At 37.8% G+C, this 12,548-nt stretch overlaps 1 protein-coding gene across 1 annotated transcript in view; it reads right to left on the bottom strand.

Annotated features, from left to right (window-relative positions):
* The window catches only part of COL4A3 (collagen type IV alpha 3 chain), a 67,859-nt gene that overhangs the window by 52,605 nt on the left and 2,706 nt on the right, over positions 1-12,548 (bottom strand). Inside the window, exon 2 of the mRNA XM_034439360.2 lies at positions 3,188-3,244. Within this exon, the coding sequence (XP_034295251.2) occupies positions 3,188-3,244 (57 nt within the window). The remainder of the gene's footprint in view (positions 1-3,187; positions 3,245-12,548) is intronic.

Raw genomic sequence — 12,548 nt, forward strand, 5'->3', positions numbered from 1 at the left:
AACTCATATCAAAGGAAGATGCTGTCCTTAAAATGGACATGCGGGAATGTGGCTATATTGGAAATAAGAAAAGTTTCATTAACTTTCATTACTAGGTAGATAAAAAATTATGCAAGCCATTCAGTACCCATTCTAAAAAGAAGCCTATTAAAAATAAAGTCAAGACTGGAGCACCAAGCAGAATTCAACCAAGAAAGATCTACAATATTCCAAAGAGAATATTGTATGGTCAGATGTTCTCATTTCAAGAGAACACCTGACCATAATCAGAAAGATAACACGTCGACTGTTAAACAGACTGAGTTGTGAGACCTTATGGAGGTTCTTAATGGATCTTAATACATTTTCCAATGCAAGAAAAGTCTAATCACACAGTGAAGAAAATATCTCAGCATCCCTTGAGAATTTCTGGTAGGACCAAAGGAACTGGACAGTGAAGAGCTGGTTCTGATATAAAATAATAAAAACCACCGTACAGCAATGCTTTCATGGTTTCTGTTGCTTTCTCTTTAGAGGTCTGGGACCTCTAAAATGCCTTTTCCTTCACTGCATGAAATGAAGCATTTTACACTGTAAGTAAAGAGACTACCCACCTCCAACACCTTCCTACTTCATATAGTGTCTGGTTGATTTATCTAAGCAACTGGGATGACCCCATTAGGAATCTATACTCCCGGAATTCTTTCTTCATTATTCCTCGTACCTCCCTTCCTGCAATACCCAGCATCAAAGGACTTGCGGGAGGGCGGGGGGGGGAGGGTCTTTTTTCCATTGGAGACTAATTTTGTTTTGGGGGTTTTGATTGGATTTTGTTTTGTATTTTGCATCCTTGTAATGCAACTAAAGAAGAGATACTTTCAATCCGTTTCTTCTTCCAATTTTACATATTTAATGATTTCTAATTCTCTAAGGGCCCCTCTTTGAATCATGTTTGCATGCTTAGCTAATTTTGCTTCATCTCTCTGAAATGTTTACTTATTTAATTGCCAATAGAATGTAAGTGCAATTATCTTGCTCTGCTTCCTTGCTATGATATGATTCGCCTATAAGTCAATATTATAAATTAGATTTCCATCAATTTTAAATGCCCATTTTTGGGAGATATATGTGCTCATTCTTTGGTTGAATGTCTGCAATATACGGAAGCTGTTTCACCAGCACAGCGAGCAATGTTGTATAATGTGAATTTAGAATTGCTATGATATTTTGCTAAGTTAATGTGCCTGCTCAACATTATTATTTTCTGCATTTATTTTTGTATATTGTGCTATCCCAGCATTCACCACTTGGGGGGGAGTGTATGTTATTGTCCCCAGCAGACAAAAACCATTCTTCTGCAATAAAGGTTCATAAAAAAGAGTTATTTGAGAAACTATAACTTAGAACATTATTTAAACCTACTTTTAAATTTTTGAGGATTACCTCCATCATCATGCTTTAATCTCTACTGCAAAACCTTTTTTTCTTTTAGGGACATCTTTGGTGACTGAGAATGATAGTTGGACTTAACCATGAATTTCTTAGTTAAACTTGAATTTCTGATCATTGAAAAATTTCCCTACTGAAAGGGGAATTCAGAGAGAGTTCAAGCAACCAATTACGTTAGTGTACTTGCTAACTAATATCCCTTATTTTTTTTGTATTTAATTTTCTTGTGCAAGGCAAGGTTTTTCATTGTTATAATAATAATTCCCCACAAGACTGGAAGAATTCCAATCAAACCTTGACTTCAAAGATGATGTCAGTCCCTCAAGGTAGACAAGACCAAGAAACCAAGAACCAATGCCATGTAGGTCTAGGTAAGGTAAAGGTAAAATTTCCTCTCACACATATGTGGTAGTTGTTCCCGACTCTAGGAGGTGGTGCTCATCTCGGTTTCAAAGCTGAAGAGCCAGCACTGTCTGAAGACGTCTCCATAGTCATGTGGCCAGCATGACTAAACACCAAAGGTGGTCCCTATTTTTCTACTTTCATTTTTTACGTGCTTTCGAACTGCTAGATTGGCAGAAGCTGGGACAAGTAACGGGGAGCTCACCCCGTTATGCAGCACTAGGGATTTGAACCGCTGAACTGCCGATCTTTTGATCAACAAGCTCAGCGTCTTAGCCACTAAGCCACCGCATCCCCACCATGTAATTTAATAAAATGAAATGAAAATGTAGGTCTAAAACTACTCTAAACAAAAACCTATAGTAACAGAATCTTGCAAGCCTAAACATGCTTCACTCCCTTCCTCACTTTATTGTCATGTGAATTAGGAAGGGGCTCATCTGAGACATTTTCTCAGATAAGTTTCTTAGAAAAGGCACAAGCCCTGCTTGACTGATTATCACTTTGGTAACAGATCTAGGACCCATCCTTCAGGGTTATTCTCCTCTTTACAGATGGAAACTTAACTTTTTGCTGTTGAAGATAGCCTTTTTCCTGTTGGGCCCATCCTTTTATGACCAGAAAGGTACTTTACCATAAGGTTATCTACTATCGTGCCCCCTTCCAATTCTGCAAATGTTAAATACTGTTTTAAAATATTTGTTTTTAATTGTATAGCTTAAAGTACAATATAGCTGTACTACTGTTTCATTTAATTACCATATTTTTCGGAGTATAAGACACACTTTTCCCCCATAAAATAGGGTGAAAATTTGGGTGCGTCTTATACACGAATGTATCCCCACCCACCCGCTGGCCCCCCGGAAAATGGGGCATGCGGAAGTGGCAATAGGCTATGGCAATCCCTGCAGCCTGAAACAGCTGATCTTCAGGAGGCCGATCCAACCAACAATCAGTTGTTTGTGTTAATAAGGCTGTGCTGAAGCTGAAATTGAAAAGGGCTGTTTGCTGCAAGGAGGCAAATTGCTGGGAGGCACAGGCAGATTTTTTTTTTCTTGTGCTAATCAGACTCTTCTGAAAATGAAAACGAAACTGAAACAGGCTGTTTGCTATTTGCTGCAAGGAGGTAAATTGCTGGGAGGCACAGGCAGATTTTTTTTTTCTTGTTTTCCTCCCCCAAAAAGGTAGGTGCATCTTATAGTCCGGAGCGGTAATACCGAAAAATACGGTAATACTTCTTATACATCCAGTTGAAGTTTCCTTCAATTTTTTTTGGCCAATAATGCATTTTTCTTCTTTTCAAAAGGACATTGCTATTTATGTGTAAGAAATCCAATTTTTTTAATATAGCTCTTACCTTACTGCCTTTTATTCCATCACAAAAGCATTGGTTTTTGCTGTTGCAGATACAGTTCTAAAAAAGAAAATACAATGATTATCATGTATATTCTCATCAAATGAGCCTTGGTAGTACAGTGGTCTAAAGCACCCCTGTTATTAAGACTAGCTGCCTGCAATTACTGCAGGTTCGAATCCCGCCAGGCTCAAGGTTGACTCAGCCTTCCATCCTTTCTAAGGTAGGTAAATTGAGGACCCAGTTGTGGAGGCAATAAGCTGACTTTGTATAAATATACAAAAGGATGAAGGCTATTGCTTAGCGCATTGTAAGCCGCCCTGAGTCTCCGGAGAAGGGTGGCATATAAATCAAATTTAAAAAAAATATATTTGCAAACCAAATCACTTTTTCCCCATGTTATATGGTTTCTTATCTTCCTTTCTGGATGGTTTCATATATTACTAAATGGTGTTTGCACAACTCTTCTTTGTTTAATAATTTTCTGGATTTGTACAGCATTCTTAACCATAAACATGACATACCATAGTACAGGAAGGAAAATGTGTACAGGTAAAAGTAATAATCTCTAAAACATGCAGTAGGAGAAAAGCCATGGGGAAGCACACACAAAAAGGTTCTTCCACAGTCCACTAAGTCTGCAATGGGTGCAAAGAACTCTCTGTGCTGGAATTTTTCAGTAAGAAAATTAGCTTTCTAGTTCATCAACTGTACTTGTTGCTGAAACAACACTTGGAATTCACATCTACTTAAAGTTACTGGTCATTTGGATGCTTTTCAATAACTGGATCATACCCTGTTTCCCCCAAAATAAGACATCCCCTGATAATAAGCCCAATTGGGCTTTTGAGCACATGGCAATAAGGCCAAGCGCTTATTTCAGGGTTCAAAAAAATATAAGACAGGGTCTTATTTTTGGGAAAATATGGTACTCAATTATAGATGTCCACCCTTGTCAGTAGAAAGCAATTCTATTCAGGTGCTGACTCAGTGCCTTGTGGCTTGTGGCAGTGCCTTGTGCCTTGTGGCTGTGAAGGCCTGGATGGAAAGGAACTATCTAACTCAATCCTAATAAGATAGAATGTTATGGGTTTGAAGCCTTCTAGATCTTTGATTCCTGATGGCACTCCTGCAGACAGGGCTTCAGTCCAGCATTTGAAGACAACACAAGAAATGTCTCTGTCACACATCAGGACTCAGTATTGGCTTAAGTTCACAATTCAAGGTATTGGTTATTACCTTTAAAGCCCTACATGGCTCAGGGTATCTTTGAGACCGCCTTCTACCGCATAGGTCCCAGCAACCGGTAAGATCCCACAGAGTTGGTCTCCTCAGGGTCCTGTCAGCTAAACAATGCTGGCTGGCGGACCCGCAGGGGGAGGGCCTTCTCTGTGGCTGCCCCCGTTCTCTGGAACCAGTTACCTCCTGAGGTCCGGACCATCCCCACCCTATTGGCCTTCCAAAAAGTGGTGAAGACCTGGCTCTTCTGGTAGGCCTGGGGCCGTTGATCTCGCTGCTGCGATTTGGAGAGATCCAGCCATGAATGGTATGAATGGGTTTTAATTGTTTTTAATGGTTTAACTTGTAATGTTTTATATACAGTTTTTAAATGCATTGTAAGCTGCCTTGAGTCTTCAGAGAAAGGCGGCATACAAGTTGAACAAACAAACAAACAAACAAACAAACAAACAAACAAACAAATAGAATATTGTAATATTAATTATGTTGTTTAAAGATTCGTGAAAGTGGAGTGCCAGATTGGTGAAGACAATTAACCAGTTGAGATTTGGGGAAGTAAATATTAACAAAAACCAAAATCCCATCATGTCTTCATTCCTTGTTAGCTGGCAAAAGATGTAAAATGGATAAGGGGACATTTCTATAAAATATAAGTTTTTATTTTTGCTTTTTTATATTTCTTTTCTCCACTTTTTCTCTTTTCTTCTTAGAAGAAATAAAAAATGAAAAATTGTATCATATCAGAGTTACAAATTTAGGCATAGCAGTAAGGACATACATAAAACTCAAATTCTTTACTGGCACCTAATTACCATTAAAAGAATGCAGCCCAGATAAGTCCCTTTCTGATGGTCTGCAGTTGAGCCTTGAATGCCTTAGAGTTTAATACCTTCAACAATAGATTGTTAGAACATCTGATGGCCAACCTTTGGTTTGCTTGTTGACCTTGTTTAGCAATGATCATGGACTTCATATTTACTTTGATCTGCTAGCCCTGGAGAGCTTTGGTTAAGCAGAAGAGGAAAAATGTGTCCATGAAAGCATCAGCTTCTATCTACATAGTGTTCTTAGCAGCAATAAGTAATTGGTTTAACAACTGCATTTTTTTCTAGAATTTTTTTAAAAACTCTCTATGAAGTCTAAAGTCCTGGTATTCCCTGGAAATCTCCCAGCCAGGCCAGTCCTTGCTTAGCTCTCAGGTCAAGTCAGGCAGCTGCTATCTACTGACACAAGCAGAATACAACAGAATTCTTCAACAGAATTCTTCAACAGCTTTCCAGTTATATTAAACTAGATTTAGCCAGCATGCTCCAACACATCAAAAGGGTCACAATCTGGAGAAGGCTGATACCTTAACAATATAAACAATACAGGAATAATTTATGCAAACAAAATGACCATAATATTAGAAACAGAGTCCTTTGTTGAACTACCAAGGCCTTACATTATTGGGCTAACAAGAAGACACGTAGCATACTAAAAAGCAGAGACATCACCTGCCAACAAAAGTGTGCATAGTCAAGGCTATGGTTTTTCCAGTTGCAATATATGGCAATGGCTGTGAAAGTTGGACCATAAGAAAGGCTGAGCACCAAAGAATTGAGGCCTTTGAACTCTGATGCTGGAGAAAACTCCTGCGAGTCTCTGCTTTGGACTGCAAGGCGATCAAACCAGTCAGTCCTGGAGGAAATCAACCCTGACTGCTCTTTAGAAGGCCAGATCCTGAAAATGAAACTGAAATACTTTGGCCACCTAATGAGAAGGAAGGACTCACTGGAGAAGAGCCTAATGCTGGGAAAGATTGAGGGCAAACAGGACGACAGAGAATGAGGTGGCTGGATGGAGTCACTGAAGCAATAGGCGTGAGCTTAAATGGACTCCAGAGGATGGTAGAGGACAGGAAGGCCTGGAGGAAGGTTGTCTATGGGGTCGCAATGGGTTGGACATGACTTCGCAACTAACAAGAACAAAAAGAATGCATGTCTATAAACCTGCAAAATGTAATCAGTTGTCCAATTCTCATCTCCGGCACTCTTTTTCTCCCCTCCCACTTTTCATTTTAACAGACAAGAGTAAAGATAGTCAGCAACAGCTAGCCACCTAGCCAGACATAGACAGACAGATCTGCTTTCCTGCCTTTCTAAAGATAGTTTGGACATCCTTAGAGAGAAATTGCAATTACACTTGGCATAGTAGTTCCTCAAAAAGCATCTTGTGTAGGGCTCACTCAATCTGCTTATTTAATTGATTGATTTTGATCAATCTTTTATAACATTTTTGCCCTAATAGTGTTCAAAGTTGCCAAGACTAAAATAAAATGCAAGGAAAATAAAAGTCAGATAATTGAATCAGTAAAACAAAATTCAATCTCTGGAACAAAATTCACATTCAAATTAAATGCCTTTCATAATTTGGCAAAATGAATTTGTTCTTGGCTTAATCTAATATTTACAACTTAAAAGATAAAGGGCAGGTGTGCTGGGCACGCTGACCCTGACTTCTGGAGGGGGGAGAGAATGGGGCAAAAGGTAATAATTAAAATGGTATCTCTCCTATATTGCAGTTATAACAAACCTTTTCAATGGTCCTTGTCTGTTAAAGGAGGGATAGGTATCCTACGGCCTTCCAGATTTTACTGAATTATAACTCCCAGCATCATTCTCCATTGGTTATGCTACTGGGATCTGAAATTTAGCACCTTCTAGACGCCACAACTTGCCCATCCCTGCGAGTCTAAAGAATTTGTGTCTGTGAGAAACAAATATTTTCTAAAGCACTTTTCATACTTCTTGTGATAAACTTTGCCTTGAAAGCCACTCAAGATAAGGTGTCACTTAACCCAATTGGCAGACAAAACAATCTTCTCAGCTAGGCAAGTGATTTGCATGCAGCCTAACTAATTAAACTTATATTCATAAATTAAAAACTATAAAATTGATGCATCTCTAAAAAGATCTAGACATATGTCAAAGTTGATAACTGTAAACCAGTAGTTAGAATCATTCCAATTACTTTGTACTGAAGAGAATAATTATAGCAAAGGCACAGAGCTTGCAGCCTTTTCCCCTTCAACCTGTTAAATAAGAATAGAAATGCTCCATAAATTTCTTTAGTTCCAATACTCTTTAAGCTCAAATATTCTTTTTCAGCATTTTACTATACAGTAGGCATGTGTAAATCTGACTTTATACAGGACAATGCAAAGCATTCAAAAGTGGTGCTTCACAAAGCCTGTTAGTGGAAGCAAAGCAGCCCTACTGGAAATGTTTAAATTTAAATGTTCTCTGAAGGTTTCAAAGGCTGTATTGAACCATATCTCATGGTGGTGCATACAAAGACAACTCTTAAGCTATTGATAAAAAAAGCCCTAATAACATTACCTTGAGATTCCTAGGGAGCAGGGAGGAGCTAAATAAGTATCAAATATATTAACATTATTGTTTAATTACAAAAGCAGATTTGTTTTCTGCAGTTTGGAGAATGTTTGTGTTCCAGCAGAAACCTTAGCTGTGCAGGGATAGGCAATCCACCTTTCAGCGAGAGTCTTGGTTTTAAGCACACTGTCAATTTGGCTAAGTTGTAAAAGATAGTAACCCATCACATTCGCTTTTAGCAAGTGTAGGATTATAAAAGAGGGTAATTTCCCCTCATATTATCTATAATGGAGGGAAAAACATGAACAAAGGGCCACACAGTTCTTGTTCTTTTATTACAATGGAACAAAATTGGTTGAAAGGTTAAAATACATAAAGAAAGTATGTCAAACCTGCAGGACTTCCAAGACTTTAAAGCAGAGGTCTTCCAACTTGGCAGCTTTAAGATTTGTGGACTTCAACTCCCAGAATTCTCCACAGTTGAAATCCACGTCTTAAGTTGCCAAGTTTGAAGACCTCTGCAAAGTATGTGTGCCATCAACTTAATTTTTTTTTTACACCAGGTAAACTGCCTGGATTGCTCCCTGCAGTTTTCTTGGCCAGGTTTTTCAGAAGTAGTTTGCCATTAATTGCTTCTAAGGATAAGAGACAGTGACTGGCTAAGATCACTCAGCTGGCTTCATGCCTAAGGTAGGACTAGAACTCAGTCTCCCGGTTTCTAGGTTGGTGAGTTAAACATTTCCACAAATGATCCTTTTTTTCCTTCAGGCTCAAGATTTGTGCTGCAATGGCTTACTAGAGTCCTCAGTAAATATAATCTAGCAAAGAATGAGAAGAAGCTACTGGATTTTCACAGTCCATCTTTCCATCTTACATGTGGTTTGATTTTTTTTTCCTGGTCTCTTTGTTTCAAAGGTAAATTTCATGAACCAGTTTTGGCAGCTAGAAATACAAATATTCTGTAATCAGATCACTTTGAACTACATACCTGCCAAAAACCTGCAGTTCCCAGGTTTTTTCCTCCCCTTAATCAGCAGGATATCTTGGACCATTTGAATAATGTAGATTCTCTGTTTCAAGGAACCATCTTAATACTTTCTGTATCCTCATGAATAAAAGATTCAGTAAGGTATAATCATGATCTTACAATTCATTAAAAAAAACCCTGGATGGGTAGAGGTGGGAGGGGGGATGATAGAAGCAGGAGTTCTGTGACTTTCTACTTTGACAGCATATTTTGCTGAAAACATAAGGAACTTGAGATATACATTTAGTCATCAGTTAAATCTGCATATGAATGGACCAGCAATTTTGAAAGATTTTAAAGTAAAACACTGTTCCAAAAATAGTTGTTGCATACATCAACTCATTTACTCTTTTTAAATAGTTTCATTAGCTTTCTTTCTATTTAGCATCTTACAATATTATCTGGACCGCAAAATCTAGATGTTGTCTACAAACATTTTGAATTCTCTGTATCTCTTTGCAAGCATTTAGTGGGCATATGAATTTTTTGAAGCATAGATATAGTCCTAAACAATGTTGTCTTCTATAGTCAGTAAAATGACACCCAAATAAGGCTTCAATCCAGAAACCAATTAAACTGCTTCAAAAGAATGTACTTTCAAAGAAGATTTTGCCATGGATAACTCCAGTTTTTTTTTAAACAAAACTTTTGCATGAAATTACATTCCACTGAAATCAATACATAATAGTATTTTAACAGCAGGTTCCAGACTGCTTCAAGATTCAATAGCAGACAAGAAGGAACAAAAGAACCTTCAGACAATACAGTGAATAATAGCTCACTCAAGAACTACCTGCACCCCTCTTGAGGTGTGACAGAGGGAAACCCAGAGGTGATCATTTTCTACAACAGCTTCCCTATAGCTGAACACACTACCCTGGTTATAAGATCATGTCCTCATTTCTGACATTTAGAAAGCTGCAGAAAATCTGGCTCTTCCAAAGACCATCTGTGATACAGGAATGAGAGGCTGCACTTGTAACTAGTGCTTTTGATATGATTATAAAATATATTTGTGGATTAGGATATTGATTTTGTATTTTGATGTTGTTTTGTAGTGTATTATATATTGTCTTAAAACACACTGTACATTGCTTTGACATAGCAGAAAAACATCTAAAACACATATAAATCAACCAACAAATGATGATTTCCATACTATAAAAACCTTGTTCACATAACATGCTAATCTGAAATCAAACAAATCTTATAAAACATTAAGAAGAATTTCTATTATGACCCTTAAAGTGGACCAGAGTAAAAACTTTTCTTCCTGTTTCCAAAGCCTTGACGCCAGATAAATTCAAGCAACTGGCCTAGGAATGGTCTCAGTTGGGAGCAGGAATACAGAACTCTGAGGCCAGGAGTCACCACTTAGGAAAAAGAATGTACACATAGCAATGTAGAAACAGTTCATAGTGATTTGAGGCAGGAATAAGCTGAACAGGTTTGCTAGAAGTATTTCAATGCCATGTTTTAATGGCATTGAAATTATGTAATTTATTTGATTACATTAGCATTAGCAATGTCATCAAGAAATCAAACAAAGTCACAAAACTTGCTTTATCAAAAAGAAAATGAGAAATTCTAAATTAATGAAATTAACAGAAACTTTAGAGTCAACTAGACAACCTATGTCGTGTGGAGTCATCCTTTGAGAGAAAGATAATGCAGTCTGATGTGACCAGAATGAGCATTGCATTTACTTGACATTGTTTTGGGCAGGATTGACTTCTGATTTCTTGATGGCTTCCCCATGAATTTTGCTTGTGAGAAGCTGGTAGAGACCATTGGAAAGCATGGTCATGTGACCACGGGGACGTTGCAATTCCTATCGTTTTGCAAATAAAATTGATCTGAACTGCATGGAAATTTCAATTCCAGTCTGGTTTAATGAGTCCAGATATTTTTATGCATTCTTTAAGTTAGTGGATTTGAACATTTTTATTATCATTATGGTATAGTGCACCATTTGGGCTATTTGGGGCTTACAAACAAATACTTTCCTTTATCAGATAATTAACAAATAGATAAACACAAGAGATTTGGTATAGAGATATATAGAGAGAGTTCTGTGAAAATACCTATGAATAAGTGTCCAAGGTTTTTTTCATTCCTGGTTTGCTGGAGGAATATGAAAAATGGACACAGGATGCAATCTATTTAAAACTGTTGCTTAATTTCCCCAATCTAGTTGTTATTAATGTGTATTCCAAAAGCCCATCATCTCATTCCCCCCCCCAAGAATGGACAGGCACCAGCTGGTACTATGAAAAGGTCAGAACATAAAATTAACAAATGAGATTGTTTGTAGGAGTTGATCAAACTATAAAATATGTCAGTGGGTGGCAATATGACATCTACTGATTGGAGCATGTTGTCTAGCCACATCAGTTCATTTCATAATAGCCTGTGTAACTACCAGAGCATCCTCAGGGTATGATCAAAATGGCCGAAGTGGCAGCCATGATGGTGAAATCAAAACGCCATCTGTTCATTTTATGTGACGTGGATACCCAGTTACTACCTTATTCCACATTCATACCCTAGCCTAGAGAAAGAGCCAAAAGTGAAGGAGAAGGCGAATGAATAAAAATCTCTAGATTATTGCCAACCCTGCATTATGAAATGTGTGCATTTGGAGAAAAGGAGAAGAACAAAAGGTAAGCAGAAGGTACTGTGCAAAATGAGGGATGCTTAACTCAGCTTTGCTACATAGAAGACACTATAAAGAACTGATATATAGAAAATCTATACATTTCTAGAATTTCAAATGTTTAGATCTGTTTTTAACTTGTATTGTAAGAAAGGAAAGTAATGGATTCCTCTTGTGCAATTTACGAGCACATAATCGGGAAGCAGTAGTAAGGAGCACAATTTCAAATGTTCTGAAAGAAGGCCTGATATTCAAGCATTATCTTTTTCAGATAATGCAGAATCATTTACAGTCTTTCAAGAAGCTGAGAATTGTTTGCAAGAAGAGTAATAGAAACCTTTTTGTTACTGTTCAGCTTTCATGCCAGGCGAATTTAATCTTCAACCCAGGGACCTCAGGTTTCCCTTGTGGGCAGTAGCAGTCCCTTAAAAAGATGTGGACAATACTGGCCCTAAAGTATAAATGATAGATTTAGTTATTCTCTAAAAATGTGTGGTGTAATTTTCTCCCATATTGTAAGGGTTCTAAAGAATAAGGTGTGTGATAAGCCTTTATACAAGCTTACACAACTTAAAAGAGAAGAAAGAACAACCATGAGAAAACTTTTAAAGAAGGAAGGAAAAAGAAGAAGGCAGAGGAGGAGGCAGCTAGCCAGTCTCATCCATCTGCACAATGTCATAATATCACATGTCATTTAGATGTCTGAGAACAAAAGAATAATCTCTCCATAGCATGCATCCTAGTTGCAAGTTGGTTACTGCACATCACATTCTAACTATCTCCAAAGAACAAGAATGCAAAGCCTACACAGGAGAGAGAGAAAGAGAGAGAGAGAGAGAGGGAGGAAGGAAGGGAGGGAGGGAGAGAGAGAGAGAGAAAGAGAGAGAGAGAGACATCTGCAGGCTTAATTTAGTGGATCAGCATAGTCAGTAACAATAACAGAGTTGGAAGGGACCTTGGAGGTCATCTAGTCCAGCCCCATGTGTGATTCTTTATCACAAAAGTAAGGCTTCTTAAATACTTTAAGGGGAGACAAATACATAGAAGATTGAGCTATTGATTGGCATT

Source organism: Pantherophis guttatus, chromosome 6 (genome assembly GCF_059756535.1).
Source record: "Pantherophis guttatus breed Tessera chromosome 6, ASM5975653v1, whole genome shotgun sequence".
NCBI lineage: Eukaryota > Metazoa > Chordata > Lepidosauria > Squamata > Colubridae > Pantherophis > Pantherophis guttatus.